At 58.1% G+C, this 23995-nt stretch overlaps 2 protein-coding genes across 5 annotated transcripts; both read right to left on the reverse strand.

Annotated features, from left to right (window-relative positions):
- Nucleotides 1-123: 123 nt before the first annotated feature.
- On the reverse strand, nt 124-2980 carry TMEM205 (transmembrane protein 205). The gene is made up of 3 exons (XM_080406239.1): nt 1299-2980; nt 1034-1197; nt 124-814 (listed from the first exon to the last, which is right to left on the reverse strand). The coding sequence occupies exons 1-3, from the start codon at nt 1426-1428 to the stop codon at nt 515-517; spliced, it is 594 nt and encodes a 197-aa protein (XP_080262365.1). The 5' UTR covers nt 1429-2980; the 3' UTR covers nt 124-514.
- Nucleotides 2981-4629: 1649 nt separating this feature from the next.
- ACOT11 (acyl-CoA thioesterase 11) lies at nt 4630-22950 on the reverse strand. 4 transcript variants are annotated; one of them, XM_080406208.1, is made up of 19 exons: nt 20408-20492; nt 17646-17756; nt 15917-15992; nt 14198-14396; nt 13197-13266; nt 11087-11137; nt 9797-9857; nt 9448-9549; nt 8860-8995; nt 8397-8553; nt 7912-8031; nt 7680-7824; nt 6695-6750; nt 6500-6566; nt 6342-6425; nt 6097-6230; nt 5663-5794; nt 5460-5586; nt 4630-5356 (listed from the first exon to the last, which is right to left on the reverse strand). In XM_080406208.1, the coding sequence occupies exons 3-19, from the start codon at nt 15977-15979 to the stop codon at nt 5201-5203; spliced, it is 1860 nt and encodes a 619-aa protein (XP_080262334.1). In that variant the 5' UTR covers nt 15980-15992; nt 17646-17756; nt 20408-20492; the 3' UTR covers nt 4630-5200. The 4 variants fall into 4 exon arrangements, with proteins under 4 accessions (XP_080262334.1, XP_080262333.1, XP_080262332.1 ...); XM_080406207.1 differs by having other exon boundaries at nt 15917-17756; XM_080406206.1 differs by lacking the exons at nt 15917-15992; nt 17646-17756 and having other exon boundaries at nt 20408-22950.
- Nucleotides 22951-23995: the final 1045 nt, after the last annotated feature.

The raw sequence follows: 23995 nt of genomic DNA on the forward strand, positions 1-23995 counted from the left end.
TCTGCCTAATAAATGAGACAATAATTTTTCTCACCTCATGAAATACTACAAGAGAATGACAAACAGTAATTCTAAACCCAAACATAACAACCTTATCCATTACACTAACCAGTACAGTCAACATACAGGGTCTTCTGGACTTCTGTATTAGCTTTCAGCACTTAATTAAAAGTAACTCTAAATCTCTCCTTTCTTTCTCTTCTGCAATCTCTCCATGACTGCGGAGATATGCTGCAGTTTTAGACACATCTAGTTCACAGGGCATTAGAAAGCTGTTCAACCATAGACACTCCTACTTAGATCGTGGAGGCTAGCCCCAGACAGCTAGCATTTCCATTTTGCTATTCCTAAATTTCCACAGCATGCACAAATACAGTGAAAGTATCTCCATCTGAGGATGCTGAAATTTTAATCTCCAGAGCTCAGAGTTACTTTACAGCAAGGCAGCAGGATGGCTTCCTTTTCCCAGAGTGTTGGCTCTGGCCAGCCAGCCTTGCCTCCCAGTGTCCCGCTCTCACAGAGTGGAGAGGTGGGCAGCCACGTAGTACAAGCTCAAACCGTTGCACACGATGCAGCAGAGGTTGCAGAGGGAGGACAGAGCGTGGTAGAGGGTGAACTGCTGGGACAGCTGCCGGTAGCTGGGGTTGGAGGCGCGCAGCTGCCTGCAGGACTCGCTGGTAAACAGCCCGACCTCCTGGCCGAGGCCGTGCCGGCGCTCAACAAGGTGCATGTCTGCCACGATGTCGGAGGTGACCTGCCCAAACCACTGCGTGTTCAGCACTGAAGCGGCGACGCAAACGAAGAAGGCGATGATCTGCAGGGGAGCAAAGCCCGCTGTGAGCATCTCACACGTGGTGGATTACACGTCTACCCCAGCCCTTCACACACCGGGCTTGCTGCAATCTGGATGTTAACCCGTTTATTTTAACTAGAGCTGTGCATGGGACCTCCTCATCGTTTACAAACCAGTCTCAGTGGAGCAGAGGAAAGGATCTGGCCTATGGCCAGCTTGCCTTGTCAAGCGGGAGGCTACCTGGGTCGTTTGTTCATCGCTGAGCAGCTCGCTGGGGTGGTACATGGCAAACAGAGTCAGGTTGAGGAAGGCACAAGTGGAGCCAATGTGGAAGTAGTAGGGGAAGAGCTCGCGCTGGATGAAACCATAGGTGTGGCGAGGGAGGTGGCTGCCCATCACAAACCCTGCAAGGGGGGAGAGCGGGTAGGTCCTGGAGGAAAGCCCCCTCCCCTGAGCCTCCCATCCAGGCAGAGAGCCACAGCGGCACGCACGGACCGCAACCTACCAGCCACGAAGGTCACCCAGATCTGCATTCCCCAGGAGGTGGAGAGGAAAAGCAGGTGCAGCAGTTTGATGGTGTTGGAGGGCTCTGTGTCGGTCAGCATGGTGTCCTGGATGGGGACAGGTCCCTTCATGTCAGCCAAGCCACCCCCAGATTCAGCACTGAGCTGCTGCTGTCACCTTGATGGATGCAAGCCAAATGCAGTTCGGCTTCCTGAGCCCACTTACTCGGGAAGAGCTTGGGAGCTGGCACAGCCCCTTCCCAGCCCCACCATCACACACCTGACCTGGCTGCAAACCCCGTTCTCAAACCCCTTCTATCTGAGGGGCAGGGCACTGCGTCAGCACCCGGTAACCAGCCGTTTTGGGTGGACTTTCAGCAAAGTCCAGCCAAAGCCCCAGCTGACCCCTGGCAGCAGGAACATGCAAAAAGTCAATAAAAAGGGGGAAAGGAAAAGCCCTGAAAAACACGCCTGCCCATGCTGTGGCCATCAAAGAGGCCTCCTGGCCAGGGAGAAGTCCCCCTGTTTAAAAACAGCGACAGCTTCTGCACACTTTAACCAAAGAGCCAAGCCTGGGGGCTGGAAGGAGCAGGGCTGGCTGCCGGGCTCACCCCGCTGCCCCAGACCTCACGCTGGCACAATCAGCAGTGAGTGGAAGGAGGCTTTGAAGGAGCTGCCTGCTCCGCTGCAAGGAGCACTTTGGAAATTAATTAAAACAAAGCATCTGGGAGCAGCCCATCAATTCTGCCCCTTGCTTTATTCTTCCTCCTCCCCTTGGCCAGCCACCTCGGGGCATGAATTACAGCAGGGATAGCCTTGAAAGAGGCGCTGCCATCTAATTACATCCCTCTGCCTCTGCAAAACAGATAAATATACGCTGTGTTTTTATATATCAATTCCATGTATTTATTTAGGCATCTATAAAATCAGGTCTTCGAAACCTTTTCATGATGGTAGCATCACGTACTGGAGAAGGTGCTCGGGTCCCACCTGGAGTGCTGGTCTGTAAATCCCCAGCTGTCTTTGTGGCCTTTTCTTTGCCGAAAGCTTGGCATTTCTGGGATGCTTCCCCACTCCATCCCCTGGCAGCTCTGTCCGCTGCGTGATGGCAGGGGCCCAGGGAAGGCAGCCGTGGTCCTGTGGTGGGGCTTTGTTCCTCGCACCCCCATGTGCAGGAAGGTAGCGATGGGCACTGCGGGCAGCCGGCACGGAGCCCTGTCTCGCCAGGGTCCCAGATCTGCCTCTCCAAATCGTTTGCCTCCGTGCAGGAATTAGCAACCGAGAGCAGCAAGGCAGCTGGGTGTTTTTGTACAAAAAAGCCACAGTTGGGAGGATTGTTCAGAGCAGGGGGTGACACCCTGCAGGGTTTTCTGATTTTTAAGGGAAAAAGAAGAATAGGGTTTGATTGCTAAATTGGCCCTCAGGCGGTGCATTTGGTGGGGAGGGCAAACTGGGGGGCTCTGGGAAAGGCTGGTAAGGGCAGGCTGCTCCCAGCAGGCTCCAATGCACCTGCCAGTGGATCCCTCCTCCCCTGGGAGCCAGCTGTGGGATGAGGCAGTTGGAGATGGGTGCTGCACGGATGCTCCGAGCCGCCCCGTCCTGCTGTCCACGCTCCCCCGTGCCGGAGGGCCAGCGGATCCGCAGGACTGCAGTTGTCTCCCAAATGTACATAAACCACAAGCTGCTTCCCACCGTTGCAGCTCTCTGTCGTGCCCCCAGGTCGCTCCTGCTCCATCACCCGGCGCCTCCAGGGACCCAGCCAGGCCAGGGCAAGGGCTGACTGTGGCCTCACAGCGGGAAAAAGCACAATACTTCAGGAGAAGGAGAGGTCAGTTAAAGTTTAATGTTCAGGCGAATACATCATTCCCTCCACTTAATCAAGCAGCAGCAATTTCTAATGATAAGTAGAAAGGATGGCTCGCATCCCGGTGATAAAAAGGCAGGATTGCTCTGAGTTTCGGGAGATAAGAGGGCTCCATAAAAATTGAATGTTTTGTACCATGTTCAGCTTGAGACAGCTTTATCTCGTGGTGATAGTGCAGCAGGGGGAGGTCGGGGCAGCGCCGTGCCAGGCCTTGCATGGAGATGTTTATGATCAGAGATATGGCAGAGATTAGGGGTTTATGGCTGCAGCCAGCTCCGGGAAGGGGAGCCACTGACCGGCGCCTGCGGTAGAGGGGCAGGCAGCTCCTTCTGCTTATAAACCGAGCGGGGAATTTGGGTGGCGAAGCACCTTTCTAGGGGCTGGGTGCTGCAGAGAGGGCGAAAACACCCTGTGGTGCCTGGAAAAAACCCTGTGCTCATTTCTGGTACCCCACAGCCTCATCTTACCCCAAGCACAGCATCACCATTGCTTGCTTATCACGGTTAAACTCTGCAAAACCCCTCGCTCCGGGTTAAGCGTACCAGGACTCTGCTAGCAAAGGCGAGGGCACGGCTGCTGTCCTGGGGCCACGTTAAACCTGCTGTGCCCGAAGCTCTGCAAGCCCAAGGGCTCCCGGGCTTGGGCTCGTTCCCTTCCCAGCAGGCAGCAAGCCTTTCAGAAACCTCAATGCCATCAGAAAACCTCTGGCTATGTGACACAGGAAAGCCTGGGAGGGGGCTCTCAGCACGCCTGTGGCAGAGGGCAGATGTCCCCTGGGGTGTGACTGATGAACAGCACTTCCACCGTCACCTGTGCCACATTTTGGTGGCTTTCCTGGAGCATCTCAGGGTGAAGCGGGTTGGCAGCAAGGTCTTTGCAATGGTCATAACTCCATCCCCTGCTGCTGTGGATATCAAAACAGCTCTGTGCTGTCATCAAAGCAGCTGGGGTAGGGAAACACCCCTGGAGGCACTCAAGTCATTAGTGCTCAGGGCAATTAGGGATGGGTATATCAAAGCCTTTGAGGCTCAGTGTTTCAGTATCTGCCTGCACCTATTCCCCGTGTCCTTGGCAGCCTTGCTCAGACTTAGGGAAACAAGGTTTGGCTTTGGCTTTTTTTTTTGCTTTTTCAGTGCCCCTGAGGCAGTTTGGGGTTTAGGTCTCAAGGTGTTGGTGCACCCAGTGGACAGGGATGAGAGGCAGCCCCTGGGTCCCCACCAGCCTGCGCTGCCCCTGCTGTGGTGGTAATGCCTCCAGGCAGTCCCCAAAAACCACTCACACAGAGCGCTGGCTGACACCCCCTGCTTCCACCTGAGCCCCAGGCAGCAGCTCTTGGGGCAGGTGACCCTGAGCAGCCCTGTCACCCTCCTCACCCAGGGACATGGACATGGACATGGACCTCCACTCCACACTCACCAGCCACGCAGCAAACCCCTGGAGCAGACGCTCACCCAGAGCACATACAAGTATTTTTTTCCTTTTAATGCACTTTTATTGCCACTCCTTCCACAGCCCCATGGGGTAGGATTTCAGCCCAGTGGGAGCAGGGGCTGTCTGCCAGCCCTGCCAGGAAGAGGAGCAGCACTGGGCAGCTGTGGGGGGAGTGGGATGCTCCGCTGGCCACCCCTGCACCGAGGAGGGGTACGTCACCCTGCCCATATCACTGTCCCCTCTCTCCCTGTGCTGCCTCAAAGGGAACCAGTTTCCCCCATAAAGAAATAGTAAAAAACAAACAAACTGTTTTAGGAAGACTTTGTATCGTATAAAGATTCAAGTAGTGTTAAGTGAACTAGAAAACCAAGTCCTGCACGTCAGCTTATAAAATTTCTAAATAGAAAAAGAAGGAAGAAGAAAAGGCATGACACATCAGCGCAAGGGGCAAGGTGGTACGGTGATGCCCCTCCACACCAGCCACTGGGACCTCGCTCAGGCCAAAGCCTCCCAGGAAGCAGGGTCTGGGCGCCACCAACCCATGTCCCCTTCCACCACAGTGGTGCCACCTCATCTGCCTGTCCATCCATCAGCAGGGGTGCCACGGCGCTAGAGGTCCTGCAGCCGCACGATCAGGTCCTCCTTGTTCTTCAGCAGGAACTTCTCACAGGCTTCAAAGGTGGCGCAGAAGTTGGAGGACAGTCCCGCCACGTTGGTGGTGACATAGTTGAGGTACCCCGGCGTAGCCTGGTTGTAGTAAGCTACCTGCGAGGTACAGGAGATGGTTAGCAGGGGCACGTGCGGTGGGGAGAGCCTCCCCAACGGGGTGTGGGTGGCACAGCTCCACGGCACAGCCACAGCATCCCACCTTGCTCGTCTCCTCTGACTCTGGCCAAATGCAGAAACCAGAGCAGAGCGTCTCCCCACGCGTGAAGCCAGCGCTGGCAGGGTGCGTGGGCAGCGTCACCGACCGAAAGGCCACCACGTAGGGGTCCCTGAGGAGGAGAGAGCCCAGTGAGCCGGCACAGCCCAGCCAGGGGGGACCAGGGGGTCAGGGCTGGGCACAGTTACCCCTTGCTGCAGGGTTTCCGTCGGGACGCAAGGATGACAAAGTCCTGTGGCTTGTTCTCATGGCTGAGTGTCTGGCTCACCACGTGGTAGATCATGTCATCGTTGTCTACTTGCTGGACAAGCACAGCGCTCCTGCGAGGCAGAAGGGGACTGGTCAGAGAAACCCCTTTGTGGCCCCCAGTCTGGGGCTTACACATGTACAGCCCACCGCCACACCCAAAATATTTTGAGGGACCCAAAATAGATGTTTTTTTTGCAGCAAAGAGCAGCCCAGGTGGAGCCAGGATGGGTAAAGGTGTCTAGGAGCGGTCATGGCTCCAGGGCAACACCCTTGCTTCCAGGAAAGCTCAAAGGGATGTTCATCAACAAGCCATAAATTTAGGATGTGATTTTTGGAAAGGGCCAGGTGCCCCAGGAAGCCCCGCAGCACTCACGCGTAGTGGCTGTCCCACTCGTGCCGGCGCCGCAGGTCAGAGAGCAGGGAGAAGGCTCGGCTGGCGGCGATGTGGACTGACATCTCGATGCGGAAGGAGAGGAACTTGTCCTCCTCCAGCGTGTACATCCGCACCTTGGGGAGCACAGGGCACGGGCTGGGACACATTCACCACCGCCGAGCCCCCCAGTTGCCCACCCTTGGGAGGCAAGAAGCGGCTTGGGGGGAAGGGAAAGGGTTTAGTACCTTCTCCTTTTCTCTGGCGAGTACCCAGTTCGCTTTGGCTACGAGCATCTTCAGCGCAGAGACGTTGTTGTAGCTCAGATAAACCTGGGGCAGGGGCAGCAAGTGAGGGGCAGGAAGGAGGGGTGGGAGGCAGCGACCCCCCTGGGGCAGCACCCTACCTTGTTGCTTTGGTCCCAGGGCACGGAGAGCGGCACCTCGGTCTGTTTGCAGGAGACGAGGTATTTTCTGCAGGAAAGGCACAGTTTCCCTTATGGTGGGACACAAATCACCCACAGGCTGTCCCTGCACCCCAGTGCCAAGCTCCCCTCTCTTCCCTCCTCCATCCTCACATCCCGCTTGGTTTTTCTGCTCACCGGTCAAGCCGAATTTTTTTCCTAGCACTGGCTTCTCTGTACCTCCTCTCTCCATCCTGATAAACCAGAAAAACACATTAGGTTAATAGGAAAAGGAGGGGGGAACCCCCCCCCCCCGTGTCTTTTTGGGAGTGGGCAAAACATCCAGCAGGGAAGGGCTGGAAGGTGAAATCCCTTGCTCTCCGGCTGCTGCCCCAGCTACACTGGCAGTGGTGGTTAGTGATTAACCGTGAGCTATTTCAGCATTGCCACCACGCTGTGATCAAGCGATGGGCACTGGCACATTAGGAAACAACCCTCAGTGCAGCTGCAGAGCTGCAAACAGCCACTGAAACACAAATTGCATTCCCTAGCATGTGCAAATGTCCCCTCCCGGGGAAATAAAACCCCCCAAAAAGCAGCTTATTTCAAAGAAAGTGCCAGTGCAGTGTTTTAAAGCAGGCAGAGAGGAGTTTCAGGGAGCCCGGCTCTAGCCCTGAAATGCTCTCCTGGAGGGTAGGAGAAGAGTCATAGTTTTTAAGGCATCAGAAAAATCAGGTAGGTGGGCATGGATCAGGCAAGGGGAGGGTGATGCCATCACTTGCTCTTGCTACTGCGTACCCTGAGGTGCACATATATTTGCTTCCCTGCTATGCCCATGTGACAGATTTTCTTAAATCCTTGGATCTGAGCAAATTGTGGACTAGGATGCTTTGGAGGGTAAAAACAACTGAAGAGGTTGGCATTCTTTCCCCTGAATTACATAAAAGATGAGCTCGAACTTGCAGGCAATATTCTGTTAAGGCTTGCATGGCTAATATGTCTCCATCTCTGCACAGGCAAGTGGTTTATTTTATTATTAGTTATACCGAGCAATCAATTTAATTCACTTGCTACTGAGCAATTTCATTTCCGTCATCACAAAACTGCATTAATTTTGCTGTGAATCTGAGAACCTTTCAGGGCTAAGCGAGATTCCCGGGGGTCCCAGGGGTCCCATCCTTACCCCAGGCTCAGGTGCCACCATCGGCAGGGTGCGGGGCCGGCCCTCCTGGTCCAGCACCACAAAGGTCATGAAGGCGCTGTTGATGTGCCTCCGGCCGACGGACATCTCCTGGCCATATGCCTCGGCGCAGACCCCCACCTCCATGCTGGGGGGAGGGAGCGAAGAAGAAGGGGTGAGGGAGTGGAGAGCCGCTGGGAGGGTGGGATGTGGACCCCCCGTCGCTGGCACCCACCTGTTTTTGAAGGCATTGTTGACGATGGCTTTGAGCACCAGCCGGTCTCCCACCTGTGATGGTCCCCGAAAGTGGAACATCTCGATGGCGCGCAGCGTGGGGTGGGCATGGCACAGCCGGCTGGGGGGACAGGAGTTACACCCCGGCCGTGGCCACACAGCCCGGCAGCCCCACGCACCCTCCCCAAGCCACCCAGATCTGAAGAGACCCTAAAAAATATCAGCCCTGGATTTCAACTGCCAAAACCAGCCAGGAGAAGGGACAATATGCAGGCTGTGCTGAGCATGAACCCTCGCCCTGGGGTTCTCGAGCACGATGCACCCATGGGACTCCCTGTATGGCATCGCCCAAGGGTGCTGTGCTGGAGATCATCCCCCTGGAGGGTCCCTACAACCTGGCTGTAGCCTGACCCAGCCAGAGGTTGCCCCAGCTGTGTCCCCACTCTGGGCATGCCATCCCCCTCCCCCAAATCCCTGTGGGGTCACCTGGCTGCGATGGTGGCCACGTTCTCCATCCAGGCCATGATCTGCCCGCCGAAGGTGTTGCCCTGATGGTTGGCATGTGGGGGCAGCACCAGCTCCACGCTCTCCACCCGTGTCTTCTCCGCTGGCACTGCTGCGCTGCCGTCCCGCGTCTCCAGCTCTGCCGCAGTAGGGGGGACAGGGATCAGCGTGCCAGCCAGCCACTGCGACCCCTGCTTCTGGCACCCCACGAGTCCTTGCCTCCTCTCCCCATGGCCACCTTCCCTCCCACTGTATCAACCCCCGCTACCTCCTGTCTCAGGGTCCAGGATGGTGGGGCTGATCCCTACCCCTCCATGGCCAGGGCATTCCCAAACCTCCGCGGGGATCACCACTCTTCCCCCACATCCCACTGAGGGAGGAGGATGTCACCGGTGTGTGTCAGGGCTATTTTGGGGCTGGAAGCCCAGGCTGCAGGACACGGTACCGGTTTCACGGGGGCTGCGGGTGAGGAGGTCCTTGAGGGTGTCCTTGTGGACCAGGCGCATACGGCGGCGCTCGGCAGCAATGCTGTGCTCTATCTTCTCCTCCTCTGTCTGCGGGGTCAGTGGCTTCAGCTTTACCTGCAAAGGAGACGTGGACAGGGTGCAGTCCCACCGCGGGAGAAGGCAGGGCTCCTTCGGGCGCCGGTACGCACTCCTGTGGCTCTATACATCCCATCGTATGTGCGACAGAGCCAGCTGTGCTCCTCCTGGGTTATAGCTGCTCCTGGAGGGGCCAAAGGGCTCCTCAGACAGATAGAGACCCCCTGGAAGGTGTCACAGAGCTGGGGTGGACACCGATGCTAAGGAGCCATCCCGCAGTGCCGGGGGGGGGGGTGCGTCCCTGCCCTCCCTGGGCAGAGGAGGGCATGGCAGCAGCAGGTGCCCTCTGTGCCCAGAGCTGAGCTGAGAGCCTGGCACCCCGCAAACGCAGGATAAGGGATCACTGACCTTACCATGTGCTGATAGCCACAAAGCGATGGCACGTGCCCCGATGGAAAGCCAAGCCCCCACAGCCCCCAGCTGCCACTCACCTTGCTGCCGGAGGGGCCGCATGCCACGAAGGTGGCGTACGCCTTGCAGATGCTGCAGTGCTTCCCACTGCACAGGTCTTCGTAGCTCACTTGGATGCCCACCTGGGAGAGGGCAGAGCACCCCTGAGAGCCGGCTCTGCTCCCCGGGGACCCGCATCCCACCACGCACCCCTCGCCAGACCCAGCGGGAGGGGATTGACATGTGGGTTCAAAGCTGAGAACCGCAAAAGGATTCAGGGATTTTGCGTTTGGCAGTGGTGAACAGGCACACGTGGCTCGCAGGGACAGGTGCACAGTGAGGGGGATGGGGGCAGGGGCAGGGGGAGAAGGCAGGGGGTGGCAGACCAACCTCCATGCTGGAGTTAAAAGCTCGGTTCACTTTGGCTTTGATGTTGACAACTTGCCCGACACTGAAAAACAGAAAGGAGAAAGCATGTGGGGGTCACTGTGGTTATCCATCACACGTACCGGCATCAAGCAGCTCCCCACCGAGGTGCCACGGCATTATGGCCCATTGTCCGCTGCAGTAGCAGCTGCCTCAGGGACAGTGGGGACGTGCTGGGATGGCCAGCAGGACACAGGGACAGCCACCTGCAAGACGTGGGAGCCCACAGGTGTCCAGCTCAGTGGTGAGATGTCACCCCCAAGCAGCCACGTGCAAACAGGTCCCCAGGTCTGCAGTGCTGCCAGGACACCTGAGGGGTGCAGAGGTGCCCGGGGCTTGTTTGGCACCCCCTGCCACGCGGGCATGCATGCTTCTGCCAGAGCAAACGGCTTCTCCAGTCTCACATGCACTGTCCTGCACAACAAGGGCACCCACGGGGCTGACCCACAGGCCCTTGGCCGGTGGCAGCAGCAGCCCCACGGCTGCAGGCACCTTCGTTGCTCTCATCCCAACTCCTCTCTAGGGCCTCCCAGTGACAGACACCTTGGGATACTGGGAGATGGCAGGAGCCAGGATCCAGCCAGGATCATTTTGTACCATCTCTTACATGAAACATCTGACAGCAAACTGCTGCTCACAGAGCCCAGGAGCTCTCCTCTGTGCCTTCAGTAGGCTTCAGAGTAAACACACAGACAGCTTCAGCTCTGCAGCCTAACCTGCTCCAGACTGGTACTGACCAAATGAGCAGCTTATTGGCAACACTGACAGCAAACAGTCTTTACTGAATGCTTTATTAAATCAGGAATATTCTTCTCCCCTGAAAGAGACCAATGCCAGAAAACTCTGGAAAAATAAACCCTATAGCTGCCACTGCAGCTTTGCACCAGGGAGGGCTCAAAACCAGAAGTGAGGAAGAGTCAGCACGTGCTTCGGCGCTGTAACTTCCCCCTTGCTCCCGCACATGACGTCTGGCTTCAAACGACCACGATCCTCTCAGCTGCTTGACACGCTTTGCACGTTGGCTCTGGCTGGAGCAGGGGTGGCATGAGGCTGGGACGGTGCCTCCAGCCGTCCCCCGCCACGGCCCCCACGGCCGGGGCAGCCCGGTGCCCACCGCAGCATGCTGAAATGTTAGCGGGGTTACATGCGCAGCCTCCGGTCGCCCCCGGCCGTGCCACGTCAGTGGGGTTAATGCTCCCAACTCACGGCAGCGCTGCGTTAGGCTGGCTGCTCTAGGGCTGCACACATCCGTACCAGACACCGCTCTTCCCGTCCCGCTGCCCAGGAGGGTTTATATAGGGCTGGCTGGTGCGAAAAGAAAAAGCAAAATGGGGGGGAGAGGGTTAGAGGGGATGGAAGCGGTCGCACGGATGCTCCGGCTGGGTTTGCAGTGAGGGCTGCGCAAGGGCAGGAGTCCAGGCAGGCATGTGAGCCCCGTCTGTCTGTGTTACAGCCCCAAACCCACTTTATCTTCTCTCTCCTTACCAAACGGTACAAGCCAGTGCCATAAAGGCCACAAATACCCTGGCTCAAGGGTATGTGCAGTCCTCCCGGGAGGCTGCACTTCCACGTGGCAGGGCTGAGAGATGCAGAGCATCTGATGCCCAGCTGGTGAGTTTTTAAGTCAGTGATGTTCTGGGGTCTTCTCTGTTCCCCCAAGCACCTATGTGTGCTCCCTGCCTCTCCCTCACTGTGGGAGGGTGGCAGAAAGCACAAACAGCCAGGCAAGGAGGACAACAGACAGCAAATGCTGCTCAAGGCTCCTCTGCCTTCAGACAGCTCTGTGGGAAATCCCTGCCCCTTGCTCAGAGCATTAAGCTGGACCACAGCAAGTGGGATCTGAGCCAGGAGCAGCGCAAATTCCCTGACCCCTTGGAGCAGTGCCCAACTCCTCACTCCGAGGAGGGACAAACGCCTTGCGGGGCTTGATTTAATGCTCTGGAGCAGGGTTTGGGTCTGTTCTCCCACTCCTGAAACCCACAGGGAAAAGCTTCCCAGGCAGCGCTTCCCCGGGAGCTGGAGCCACGTGGCACCAGGCACAGACGGCACCCACTGAGTCCGCCTGGCACAGGGCATCGATCCCAATGGTGCCACCATTGCCAGTGCCACATGGGGATGCACCACATCCCCACACCACGGTTTGGGCACGCAGCTGAGCCACAGGGCGGTGGGCAGCCCTCCCAACCTCGCCAACCCACCAGTACCACGACGTGAGATGGTGAAAGTGGGAGTTCAGCGTTTCCTGGGGTTGATGGTGAAACTCAGGAGTGAGTCAGACTTGCCGGCACCAAACAAACTGGCCGACAGCCTGGGACCCCAGCACCAGCCCTGGGCACCCACGCTGGTCTCTGCCCCAGACCTGCACCGTAGGGAGCTGCCAGGCAGCATGGATCCTACACGGCATGGCTTGCTTGACCAGGATAACCTCTGGCCAGCAGGTCCCCAGGGCACAGGGGTGCCCAAAACCCCTCTGCCAGCAGGCTGGCACCTCTGCCATCAGGCCCTGTGGGGACATTCATCAGTGCACCAAAAGACGCATGGAGCCCCCTGAGATGGCACCCAGGGGTGAGCAGATGGGGGTTATGGAGGCTCCGAGAGCTGAGGAAAGGTGGGTGCCAGCACCAGGGCTCACAGGGGCTGGTAAGGGCATGTAAGACCTACGCCTGGTGGGAATGGTCTCAATGCCGGGAGCGTGCGGCAAACGAGGGCAGACCCCTGGGAGGGTGCCTGGCCCTCTGTACCACAACAGCTGCAGGTCAGGAGAGACGTTGTCCCCTGCCACGTGGCAGCCCAAGGGGCTGTGTGCATCAGGGTGGGCACCTCTGCAGGGGCAGCACCCAGAGGGTGCCACGACAAGCTTGGGAGGGGATTTTGGCCGGGTGAAGTTCAGCCTGGAGCATCTCACCAAGCGATGGGCAGGGAGGTCCCACCTCCCCCAGCAGCCGGTGGGTGGGTGGCTGGCTATGCCCCACCACACGCCAGCCACCCACACTGCCGCTACAGAGGCACGATTTGCAAGATTCAAGTTTTCCAGAGCACTAAGTCAGAGCTGTTTCTTGAACAAAGCCAGGGAGGAGCTGGGGTCAGGGGAAATACCGGGAAGCCAACCCAGTAGGGGCTCCCCAGGCGACCAGACAGCGGATAAATCAGAGCAGACAGTCGGTCCGCAGCCCTGCAGCGGAGCCAGAGCCTCAGCCCCCGGCTGCCCTGCAAGCCTGGCACTGTCACCGCATCTCCTCCCCTCCCCAGCATGCTGCTCCCTACCCCAGCCCCAGCCCCACCGTCCACGTTGCACTCGGCAGACGGGAACAAACCCACCCTCCCCCCCCCCCCCCCATGCCCCGCTGAAGAGCGGAGTATTTACCTAATGGTATGCTCAAAATAGATATCATCCATGGAAGCCGTGACGCATGGGCAGCCGGCATGCCTCTCGGCTGGAAAGGAAAAACAAACTGCATCAGCAACCTGCAGCAACACGCTGAGCATGCGAGGGGCACACTCACGCCTCTGCCCCACCGCTGCTGCCGCGGGGCTGGTGGCACCCATGAAACCCAGGCTGGCATCCCCTTCCCTGCTTGTGCCAGCCTGCCATGTTTGCAGGGGACAAGAGGGCGGTTTGGGGTTTCTCCACCCCGTAGCAGTGTGGGCTTGCAGATGTTCTAAGGGTTGGAGGGTATGTTATAACCAGGAGGCACGCTGCCCTGCTGTTTGCCTTCCTGCAGTGCTTTTGGCCGCTGCGGGGATGCACAGGCAGCTGATACCATCTCCCTATATACAGCAAATATTTTAAAGCTGCCCTGCCAGACCGGCTTTCCCTTGGGACTCCAGCAACCTCAAACTGCAAAATTGCCCTGGGAACCTCATCAAACTGCAAAATCGCACCTGTTTCCCTGCCGTAACCTCCCCGTGCCCAGCAGCTGGTGGCCTGCTTGGTAGGGCTGCATGGCACGCTTGGAGATCTGGTGAGCTCCATCATTTCTTGCCGAGCAGAGCTCAGCCCGGTCCATCAGAGCTCCCCGGCTGCTGCTGGGGTACTGGGGATGTCACTAGCCTGGTCTTGCCATGCCCTGTGCTCCAGGCAAGGAAAAGGGCAGCATTTTGGGAAAAGCAGGTGTTGATTTTGATCTGTGCCCAAGCAAGCGTGCATGCTGCAGCACACGTCTCCTCCCCCTCTGGTCCTGCTCCCGTTTGCTCTCTAATTACTCAGCAAAATGGCATGACGCAGGTCCCCAGCTGGCGTCAGCTCCCAGGGACGATGCTGGACCGCCCAGCACACTGCTGATGAGCTAGCTCCTGGGGACACTGCCAGGTCCCTTCCCTCCCGGCCTGGCAGGACGATGGCTCCGGTGGGAGGGGATGGCTTACCGGAGAGGCAGGCAGCCGTGTCGATCCACTTGAGCAGCTGGCCGATGCTGAGCTCGCCACGGTGGTTGGTGTGGCAGGGCAGCACCAGCTGGCTCATCTGCACCTCGGTGGGGTTGCGGGCAGGTGAGGGGCTTGCCATGGCCCCCGGCACCTCCTCCTGCTCCCCTGGCTCCCGGGCACGCAGCAGAGAGGTCGAGCCCTGCAGGAGACAAAAGCTCCGTTTCACCCAAACGGGAGGAAAATCCTCTGAGAAAACAGTGACCCATGCAGCCCCCTCCCCAAGCAGAGCCAGGGGGAACCTCAGCCCCAGGCACCACTAAATCCCACCCAGCCCTCGCCAAAGACATGATGCCTGCAGCCAAAAGGAAGAAAAAAAAACCTCTAAAAAGAGCTCCATGGATGATTGCTGCAGGTTTCCAGGCAATTTCCATTCCTTCCAGCCCCACTGCTTTCCCCTGAAAACCATGCAAAACCTCTCCTGAAGTCAATCAATTCTATGGGGAGGAATTTTGCTCCCCTGACAGCTTCATTTTTAGGGTACCGCAGCAAGGGGTGTTTTTGTGCTCCCAGGGCTTGCGCCCAGGGCTGGGCACGCAGCAATGCTCCACACCTTCCAACAACATTCGCCTTTGCCAAAGAAACACCAGAAGTAGTTTTTCCTGTCTGGTACAAGCAGAGGGAGGGGGAAGCATCCTTGGTTTGGGGTTGTTCGCACAATCAGATACGCTCCTTGCTGGCTTTGCAGGTTGCTGGGCACAGAGCTGCTCCTGCCTGTCACCCCGGTGGGAGGCGAGTTGGGAGACAGGGGCTGGTATTGTGACTGTGTCGGCAAGAAAAATAGCTGATTAGATGTCAAGTGAGCCGTGTTACACAAGGGCTGAACTCAGTTAGCCTGGTGAGTAATTGAGGAGACACGAGGAGCTGTCTGGGCTTCGTTACAGCCCTTCCTTCCTCTTTCTGCTCCCCCTGTGGCTCCTGTTCGCAGCACTTATTGCGAGAGCCCCGTTGCAGCAGCTTCTTTGCCCTTCGGATTGCCCAGCTTCTTTTAAAGATGGGTTTATGCTGAAAGGGAAGCTTTCCCGACTACCCTGAGCTCACCGCCTCTCAGAATAGCATTTTTCTCTAGCAGGTCTAACCTCTGTTTCCATAGCTACTGGTACACGACATCCCTGGAACGGCACAAACCTTGGCAGAGAAGGCGGCAAACGTGGCAAGCCAAGCCTACGGCCAGGGGCCCCCCATCCCACAGCGATGCAGACCCCCGGCCACCGGAGCCCCTCCAGCAGGCTCCAAAGCCCTTCGCAAACCTCCCGGGATGTTTCCCAGTGTGCCGAGGTGCCTACACAAGTACCAGGGAGCTATTTCGGGAAGCCAGCAGGCTCTGGGGTACGAGCCAGCAACGCAAAGAGCTCCGAAGCCGCCTGCTGCAAAGCGAGCAGCCAGCCTGGTCGGAGCTCCCGCTGGTCGTTTTCACGGTGCTCGCTGTTTCTAAATTTCAGGGGAAAAGCCGGCACCCTGTGGGAACAGCCCTGACCCCACGGTAGCCAGCAAGAGGCCAGGGATGTTGGTGGGGAACGCCTGGGGAGCACATGGCACCGGAGCCAGTGCGGGGCTGTGAGCAGCTCCCGGCATGGGGTGGCATCTGCTGGCACAGCCCTGATTAGTGGCCACTGGCACAACGGGGATGCCCGGGGTTAGTTGCACAGCATAGGGGGGTACCTGGAGGCCATTGCAACAGAAGCTCAAGATCTCTTCAGGGACTACAATATTCTCCTTGACCATTTTTAAAAGACACCTGGAAAGGAGAAGAGTGGCTCCGGTTACAGCAGGACGGGCAGAGCTGGGGGCACGGGATGCCCGTGGCTGACTCCTGACAGACGAGGCAGCGTGCGTGGCAGTTGCCGGGGCACTGCCGTCTGCTGTAGTCACCTGCACGGCGGGTTGTCACGCTGTCCCCACACCCCACACTGACGTCCTATCCCCGGCCACCGGCCCCTTGCCAGCACCTATCCAAGGGGCTGCCGGAGCCGACACAGAGAAGGGCAGAGCCAGGGCTGTGCCTGCCATTCCTCGGGGGTCAGGTACGGTGCTCGCCGGCTGTAATGGAAAGAGTCCCAGCTATTCTGGGGTGCTGGACCAAACCTTGGGCACAGTGCCATGGCTTGTCATCCCTTGGTCAGTGATGCTGCGTCAATACTTTCCATGGTGCTACATGTGACAGAGGGCTGTGTCTTGAAGCTCCCCTGGCTGGCACGGTGACACTGCCATGGTCACAAGACAAGCCGGGAGCATATTTTTGGCAGCAGGCAGGACTCACACTCTGTGCAGGTGGTACCGGGGCCAGCAAATGGGAAGCGCCTGTTGCCGGCAACGCCGCCGTGCCCTGCTCTGGCCCCTCTGCCTGTGAAGCCCTGGCATCCCCCAAGGGCACCATGTGCCCTTGGGTGCCCACGGGCTCCCCAGCCACAGGCAGTGTAACCGGGTCCTGGCTGGACACAGCGGTGGCATCATAAGAAAAGGCAGTGTGACAGCTGCAGCAAAAAAAAGTGGAAGAGGCTTTATATCTACAGTTTGCTTTTAAGCACTACACTGATGGGCTGTTGGTGTGCCCCCAGCTGTCCCAGCAAACATACCTCTCCCACATGCGTCCGGCTGGGCTGCCAGAGGTGGCAGCTCACTCCCCAAGGCGCAGGACTGACCGATTTTGGCACAGGGTCTAAAAAGTGCAAGCTGCAGATTTGCCTCCTGCACCACCAGCCCTTCACAGGAGCTGGCCTTGGGGCACCTCATGGCACGTGTCCGTTGTGCCCGTTACAAAGCGAGGTGCTTGGAGCAGCAATGGATGCAAGTGGCACTGCTGAGCCTTTCAAAGCCTCCCATTCCCTTCCTCAGAGGCACCGGGCTTTGCTTTCCTCAGCTCCTCCACTTCTCCAGACTTGCTGTTGAGGCTTGGGAGGTTGCTTATGGCTCACCCACCCATGCCACAAGTTAGTCTCCTGTTGAGCAAGACAGGTTTGCTCCCCGGGTTTGCTTTAGTGTGGGCACAATGCTGTGGCAGTGGCAGGAGGTGGCCCTGTCACACCCCACGGCCGCAGCAGCCAACGCTGGAGGGCACGTGGCTGGGGCCATACCTTGGCAACCCAAACCTGCTCGTGGCTCTGCAGACTTGTCACCTTGTCCTCTGCCCTGGGTTAGCAGGAGGGGAAAAAAAAAAAAGAGCCGTCTGCCTTGCATCCATCCCTGCTGCTATTTCTGAGGCAGCCCCAGCCCACGCTCCCACCCTGGAGTGCAGGGCTCTGCCTGGGGAAGGGGAGCACCCCGGCCACGCGTCGCCAACGCGCTCCAGAGACCCAGAACCATTCAGCCGGTGGGTATTTATAGAGTATTCAGTTATCTAAACTAAGCGAGCAAGTGTCTGTCCTCATTAAAATCTTCAGCCTCACTCAACTGTCACATTTTTAAAGCTGTTGACTGATGCAGCCCTCGGGTCACCATGGCAACGGGATGCAGTACCCAGGCGATGATGCTCTTACTCTGTCACCCCTCGAGTGACCCACTTCTACCAAAAAAAAAAAAGTTTGCATTAGGAAAAAACACCCTTCCAGCAGATTATTTTTCTTGCCTCCTGCCACGCTCACTTCCTGCACTGCCGAAGGCATAAGGAGCCTACAGAGCAAACTGGGGGAGTGGCGCAGAGCGGGGGGACTCCCCAGCAGCTCCACAGATACTGGGGGAGAGGAACCCTGTGGCACCCCACTGCTCTCCTATACCCTGGCGAGGGGCTGTCCCGCAGCATTCAAGCACCCACAGACTCCCTGGATGCTCTCTGCCGCTGAAGCGGGTGCTGGCCTCTTGGGAAATCACCAGGAAACCACCGTGGCAAAACCCCCTCAGGTCCCACAGCCCCCAGGGGTGATGCTGGGGGGGGATGCAGGAGAGCGGTCCTTCCCCTAGACCCTTGAGACCACGTGTTTGCTTTAACCATCCACACGCAGCAGATGGGAGGGAGGGATGAAGGTGAAGCCAGGGCAAGGGTCCGGCTGTGTGGGGCTCTGAGAAGAGTGGGGCAGCCCCATGCCTTAAGCTGCCCCCGCCTGCCCTCCAGAGCTCTCCCACCATCCCAGTGCCACTTCCCGAATGCCTAACCTCCGTTTTCCATCACCTGTCTCTGGTCTCCTACCCCTACCCCAGCTCCTCAGTGCATCCTTACCCCTCCCTGGGAATATATAAAGAAAAAAAGGGGGTAGATGGGGAGAGGAAAGCAGCGACAATGAAGTTCTCATGGGGGATTATTGGTGTATAATTGAGCAATATCCATGGTAACAAGCAAATCTGCACGCATTAAAAAATTAACCTGACCTACTTTGAGAAATTCTGCCATCTCGACAGGGCAGTGAGGGCTCTCCTTCCCCCGAGACCTGGCCCACCAGTCCCAGTGCCTGCAGCGGCAGAGCCCCGGTGCTCCCCGGGATGGGACAGGCAGGTTTCATGCAAGGGGAGATGTCCCTTCCAGCAGGACCCCCACTGGCGAGCGGCAGGAGAGATGCCTGACATGGCTCAGCTCCATCACCCCACGCCTGCCAGGATGGAGCAGGGTCCCCAGGACAAGACCCGTGACACTTGCCTGGGTGCGGGGTACAGGGTGCCGGCTCCTTTGCAGGGCCATCAGGATGGTGGCCCCGCTGAGACAAGAGGGACTGAACCGCCGGGTCCTGGCATGGTGAGAAAATGTGGCAGCTCCCCATGGCGGGTCTCAGTGGGACCCCAGGAGGGCGGGGGGGTATTTTTGGGATGACACATCATGCTTTCCCTAAGGTTTCACGGAGCAAAGCGAGGCATAGGGCCAGGAAAGTGCAAACCGAGGGCCAAAGGCAGTGTGGGGTGGTGCAAGGATGACTCCCCTTACAAGAGGCCAACTCTTTTAGACCCACCACCCATGGGAAACCTTCGCGCAGGGTGAGTGCAGGGAGGACTCCTCCAGCCCCCTCATGTCCCTCTCCGCAGGTTGGTTCAATGCTGGGTGAAGCATCCCCAGATCTGGCCCTGCCCACAGCCCACACCCCCATCCATGCCCAGCTGCTCTCCGGGGCTCCTGGGACACTCCCGGGAAGGCTGGTGCCAGTTTGCCGGCATGGGGGCAAAGTCCTCCCAGGGAGTGTCCCAAGGGGAAAAGTTGCCCTGGCACTGCTGTCTTCAGCCCAGGGGGAGAGCGAAGCCCAAGCATCCCCCTGTTACAGCTGCAAACACCACCAGGGCCAAAATTCACAAGTGTGGGGACAACAAACAGCATGGCCCAGCCCAGGCACCTTTGCCCTACCACCCACGGCTTTCCCGAGGAGGAGAATGCCATATCATCGGGACCAGCATGGTTGAGACCGCCATGGTTGAGCCCACCAAGTTGGAGCCCACCATAGTGGATATCGCTGTGGTTGAGACCATCATGGTGGAGACCATCATGGTGGAGACCACCACAGCGGAGACCACGATGGTGCAATGGTCTCCACCTTGGTGGTCAAAACTGCAGTGGTCTCAACTATGGTGACCACCGTGGTTGAGACCACCAGGGTGGGGACCACCAAAGTGGACAGCATAGTGGTGCAATAGTCTCCACCCTGGTGGTCTCAACCACGGTGGTCACCACAGCTGAGACTACCTCAGTCGAGACCACCACCGTAGAGACCACCACAGTATCGTGCCACCCACACCATCTGGCCACCCACGCTGCCCCAGCCAGCCCTGGCGCATCCCTCTGTCCTCCCGATGGTGCTGGGAGCCCTGTGCCCACGCTTCCCAAATATCTTACCCTGCTTTTAAGTGAGAAAAGGTTGATTCAAGCCACCCCCCCGGCACCCCTCCCGGCACCCCCAGAAAGACCTGGGGCAGGGCTGACATTGCCTGCTCTCACCTGCTGTCCCCATTGCAGTCGGAGGGTGCCACATCCCCCTCGGTGAGCCACCAGTGCTGACCATGGTGGCGCCACTGCAAACTCCAAGGGCAGGAGGGCATCACCCGGGCCAGCCGGGGGGTCACAAGGGGCTGTCACCCCACATCCTCCCCCCGGCAGAGCTGCCTGACGCCAACGCAAGCCAGGACAAGCCACTGCTCCACCGCCAAGTCTCCACCGCAGTGCCAGATGCTGGCTCCCGCTCACCCAGCCCTGCGGTCCCCCCGCCTTGTCCCCATCATCCCCAGCTCCCCCCCAGCCCTCACCTCAGCCAGAAGAAGCTGAGCATTTGCAGGCAGCGGCGAGGCGGCGGCTGGCTTGGAGGAGAAGAGTCCGGACACCTGCATGCGCGGCCGGCACCGGGCGTGGGCGTCAAGGCCAGGGCTGGCACGGAGCCCTGGGACGGGGCCAGCACACACCCCCTCCCGCTTCCTGAAATATAGTCATGCATAACTTTTCTTAAGGTAGCGCTTGAGCAAATGTGCTTTTTGCCTGGAAAATAGCCGGCACTCCGGAGGTTTGCTCTGGATGCTCCGACAGGAGCGAACATACCGGGCCGGCGGCAAAGCCGGGGAGCACGGTGGGAGGCACCGGCACGTTGCCAACCGCTCTGCGGAGCAGGGTGCTGCCGCTTCCCTCCCATCTCTGCCCAGCGAGCAGCCCCTGAGATGGTGTCCTGGGTCCCCTCCACAGCCCCACACATCACCCCCTCTTCTCCTCCCATCACCCCAGCCATGGGCACAGGGGTGCCCGGCTGCTCCCCCAGCCCACTCGGCACAGACAGCACCGCATCAGCACTGGGCTCTTCCCCTCCCCAGTTAAACCTGCCTGAAAATATTTGGGTTTTTCCGCAGAGCCATGGTGCTGACACTGGGCTCACTGGCTGGGAAAGCTTCCACAAACTTCTCCGGAGCCACTCCAATGCACGCAGCTGCTCCCTGACCTGCTGCCTTCTAACAGAGCTTATAAAAATATTTTTTTTTAATAACAAAGAAACAAAATGCAAATTGCCGTGTCACTGCATTAATGATACAGCCTCTTGGGTCTGACGAAGATGTTGTTCCATTTGTATTAGATTTACGTGCTTTTATAAGTGAATCTTGGTAATCGACGTACAAGAGTTTGATCAAAGCTCCTTGCAGGCACAGGCAGCACAAACACTGCCGTTGGAAAGCCGGCAGTGAAATAACTTAAACAAATTCAACAGGTCATAAGGCCTTTTTCTTTTGGTAAATTAAGCACCGGAACAGAAGCACTGGCAGCGGGCACTGAGCATCACTACCTGATGTGGTGGGTGCTGCCCCTGCAGCACTGGGGCTTCAGTGACCCCAATTTTAGGCTGGACGTGGGAAATGCTGATCAGAGCCCCAGCCCCCAGTGCAGTGAGGCGGGACACCTCGGTACCCCTGTACCGGGACGGAGCTGGTGGCCCAGCCCAGGACGGTGCTTGCCCACCAAGGGTTGGGAGCCTTTGGGGGGTGGAGGAGGCAGCACTGCACCGAGTGATTGATCCCAGCATGGCGATGGAGATTCCCCCCTGAAGATTGTTGCCCCACTTTGCCCAAGGACTTGAACCCCACGGAGCATTTGCTGCTCAGCTCCTGGCATAAAATCTGCAATTCTTCATCGGCTTCCTGAGAGCGGGGAGGGGGCATCTGCTCTGCCCCACACAACCTGTTCTGTGTCCCACAGGTAACGCTGCACACCCAGATGCGATTAACTCCGACCGGTTCGGAAAATAACTTTTCCTTTAAGACATTTTCCTTTTTTGGAAGAGCAAATAAGATTATTTTTCAGCGGGATGGTTTCCTACCCGCTTGCAGCAGCCCAGGTGCCCCAACGAGCCAGACTGCAACAAGCACCCTCCAGCAGATCTCCCCACCTTTAGCACGGAGGCCCCTTGCCAGGAAGCTCTTCAGGGATCTCTCCCTCCCTCCTTAGGACTGTTTTTTTCTGCAGCCAGCGACTAAGATCAAGAGGTTTGCTCCACACGGGGAAAATTATTCTTTCCCCTCCTCCGAGTCAGAGGGAACAGCACAATTAGAAACACTTTAGATGCTTGACCCACGCTCAAGCCTCCAAACAGAAGTCGGAAGGAGAGGGTTGATGTTTTCCAGGCCCAATTAGCATAATGCTGTAATTATGGCTTGCGCGGCTGTATTCCCCCAGCTCTCGCGCTGCCGGCATCCCTCCACCCCGGCGCGCCGGCACACCCGGCGAGCGCGCCCCCGGCCCCCGCCGCCCAGCCAGCGCACGCAGGCACCAGCCTCTTCCTTCCCATCCTTCACCATATGCCCGTCTTTTACAGTTCTTTGGTGCGTGATGCTCAGAGAGTGGATAATTAGCTAAATGAATTAATTGACATTCATACTTGTAATTAGCAACCGGTTACAAGTAGCTATTCTCCTTGGGACAACTAAAATTTCTCGGGGACTGGTGTTAAAATACTGGAAAATCGTTAGGAGTAAATAACGAGGGCCGTGCGTAGCGCGCGCTCATGGCGCCCGGTTTCTTCCCTCAGTCGTAAAAGCCGCCGCACCGTAAACAAGCCCGTGCAGAAGCAAAGCAGGCTGTGAAACGTGTTGGAAAGGACGCTGCTGCTCAGGAGGAGGAGAAGTTTCCAGCTTCAGGAGAAATCTCGGCCAGATGGGTGGCCTCCAGCCGGCAGCTCCCACCGGCTCCCCAGCTAACCCTTTCCCCCCCTTCCCTGTTACCGGAGAGTTTGCATTGAGGCCCCGGCAGCGGAGGCTGCTCATGCAAAGCAATGGGAATTGGATGTCGCGAGTGTTAATTAAACCATTAATTACTGCTGAGCAAAAAAAAAAAAAAAAAAAAAAAAGTGACCTATGGGTTTTATCGCTTCTTGGAGTAGCTGGAAGGATAAATTGCTCAGGGGCTTGGCAGCAGGAGAAAGGGGCTGCAGTGTAAGTCCAATCCCTGGTGAAATATAGATTTTTCTCAGCTATTTTGGGGGTGCTGGCCAGCACCATCGTGGTACCTGTGCAGCCCCTGCTGACCCCCCAGCCCCATGAGGCCAGAAGTGAGACCCCACATCAGGGCTGGGGCTAAGCCAAGCACCCAGGAGCGACACCCCCAGCCCTCGACTTGCTGCTGGGGATGGAAATCACGATGCTGGGCACTTGGAGATGCTTTCAGGGTGCCCCAGACTGCTCCATGTGCCTCTAGCTGGGACCCCGCTCCCCAGCACGGGGTGCACCCATCACCCATGAGCCCCCGGCCACCCACACTCAGAACCCACAGCGTCTAGAGCACAGCCCCTGGCAAGGTTTGCGCAGGTGATCCTGCACCCTAAGCGGGTAGCAGGGGTGGGAGCCCAGTGCTCGAGCCGTCCCTGGCTCCGGGGGGACCAAGCACATCTCCCTCTCTGCAGGATGATGGTGCGGTACCCACGTTGGGCTGCGGGTCTCCTTTCCCTGGGATATGGTCCCCAAAACCTGGGTGCCAATGGGAAGAAGGGAGGGCAGCATGGCAGGACCCACTATGCAAACGGCTCGTTGTGGAAAAGGGGGGGGGGGGGAATGATACTAACGCACCAGCTTCATAAATCAAACCCTCATGTCGTCTTGCTGCATCAGGAGCTGCCGCAGGCACCGGGGAGGAGAGCCACGCCACAGCTGCACTGCCCATCTGTGCTGGGGGTCCAGCGTCGCCCTGAGCAGGGGGCAACGACCCCCCCAGCCACTCGGTGACCAGCACTTGGGGTGCTCTGCCTTGAACCACCCTCCCCCCCCCCCCCGACAGCCTGTGCTACCCCACGGCAGCAGCACCCACTTGTGGGATGGGTGATGGGATGGGGTGACGGCACCTGTGAGCTGGGGTCTCCCACAGAGAGG

The sequence above is a fragment of the Falco punctatus genome (assembly GCF_963210335.1).
Source record: "Falco punctatus genome assembly, chromosome: 11".
Taxonomy (NCBI): Eukaryota; Metazoa; Chordata; class Aves; order Falconiformes; family Falconidae; genus Falco; species Falco punctatus.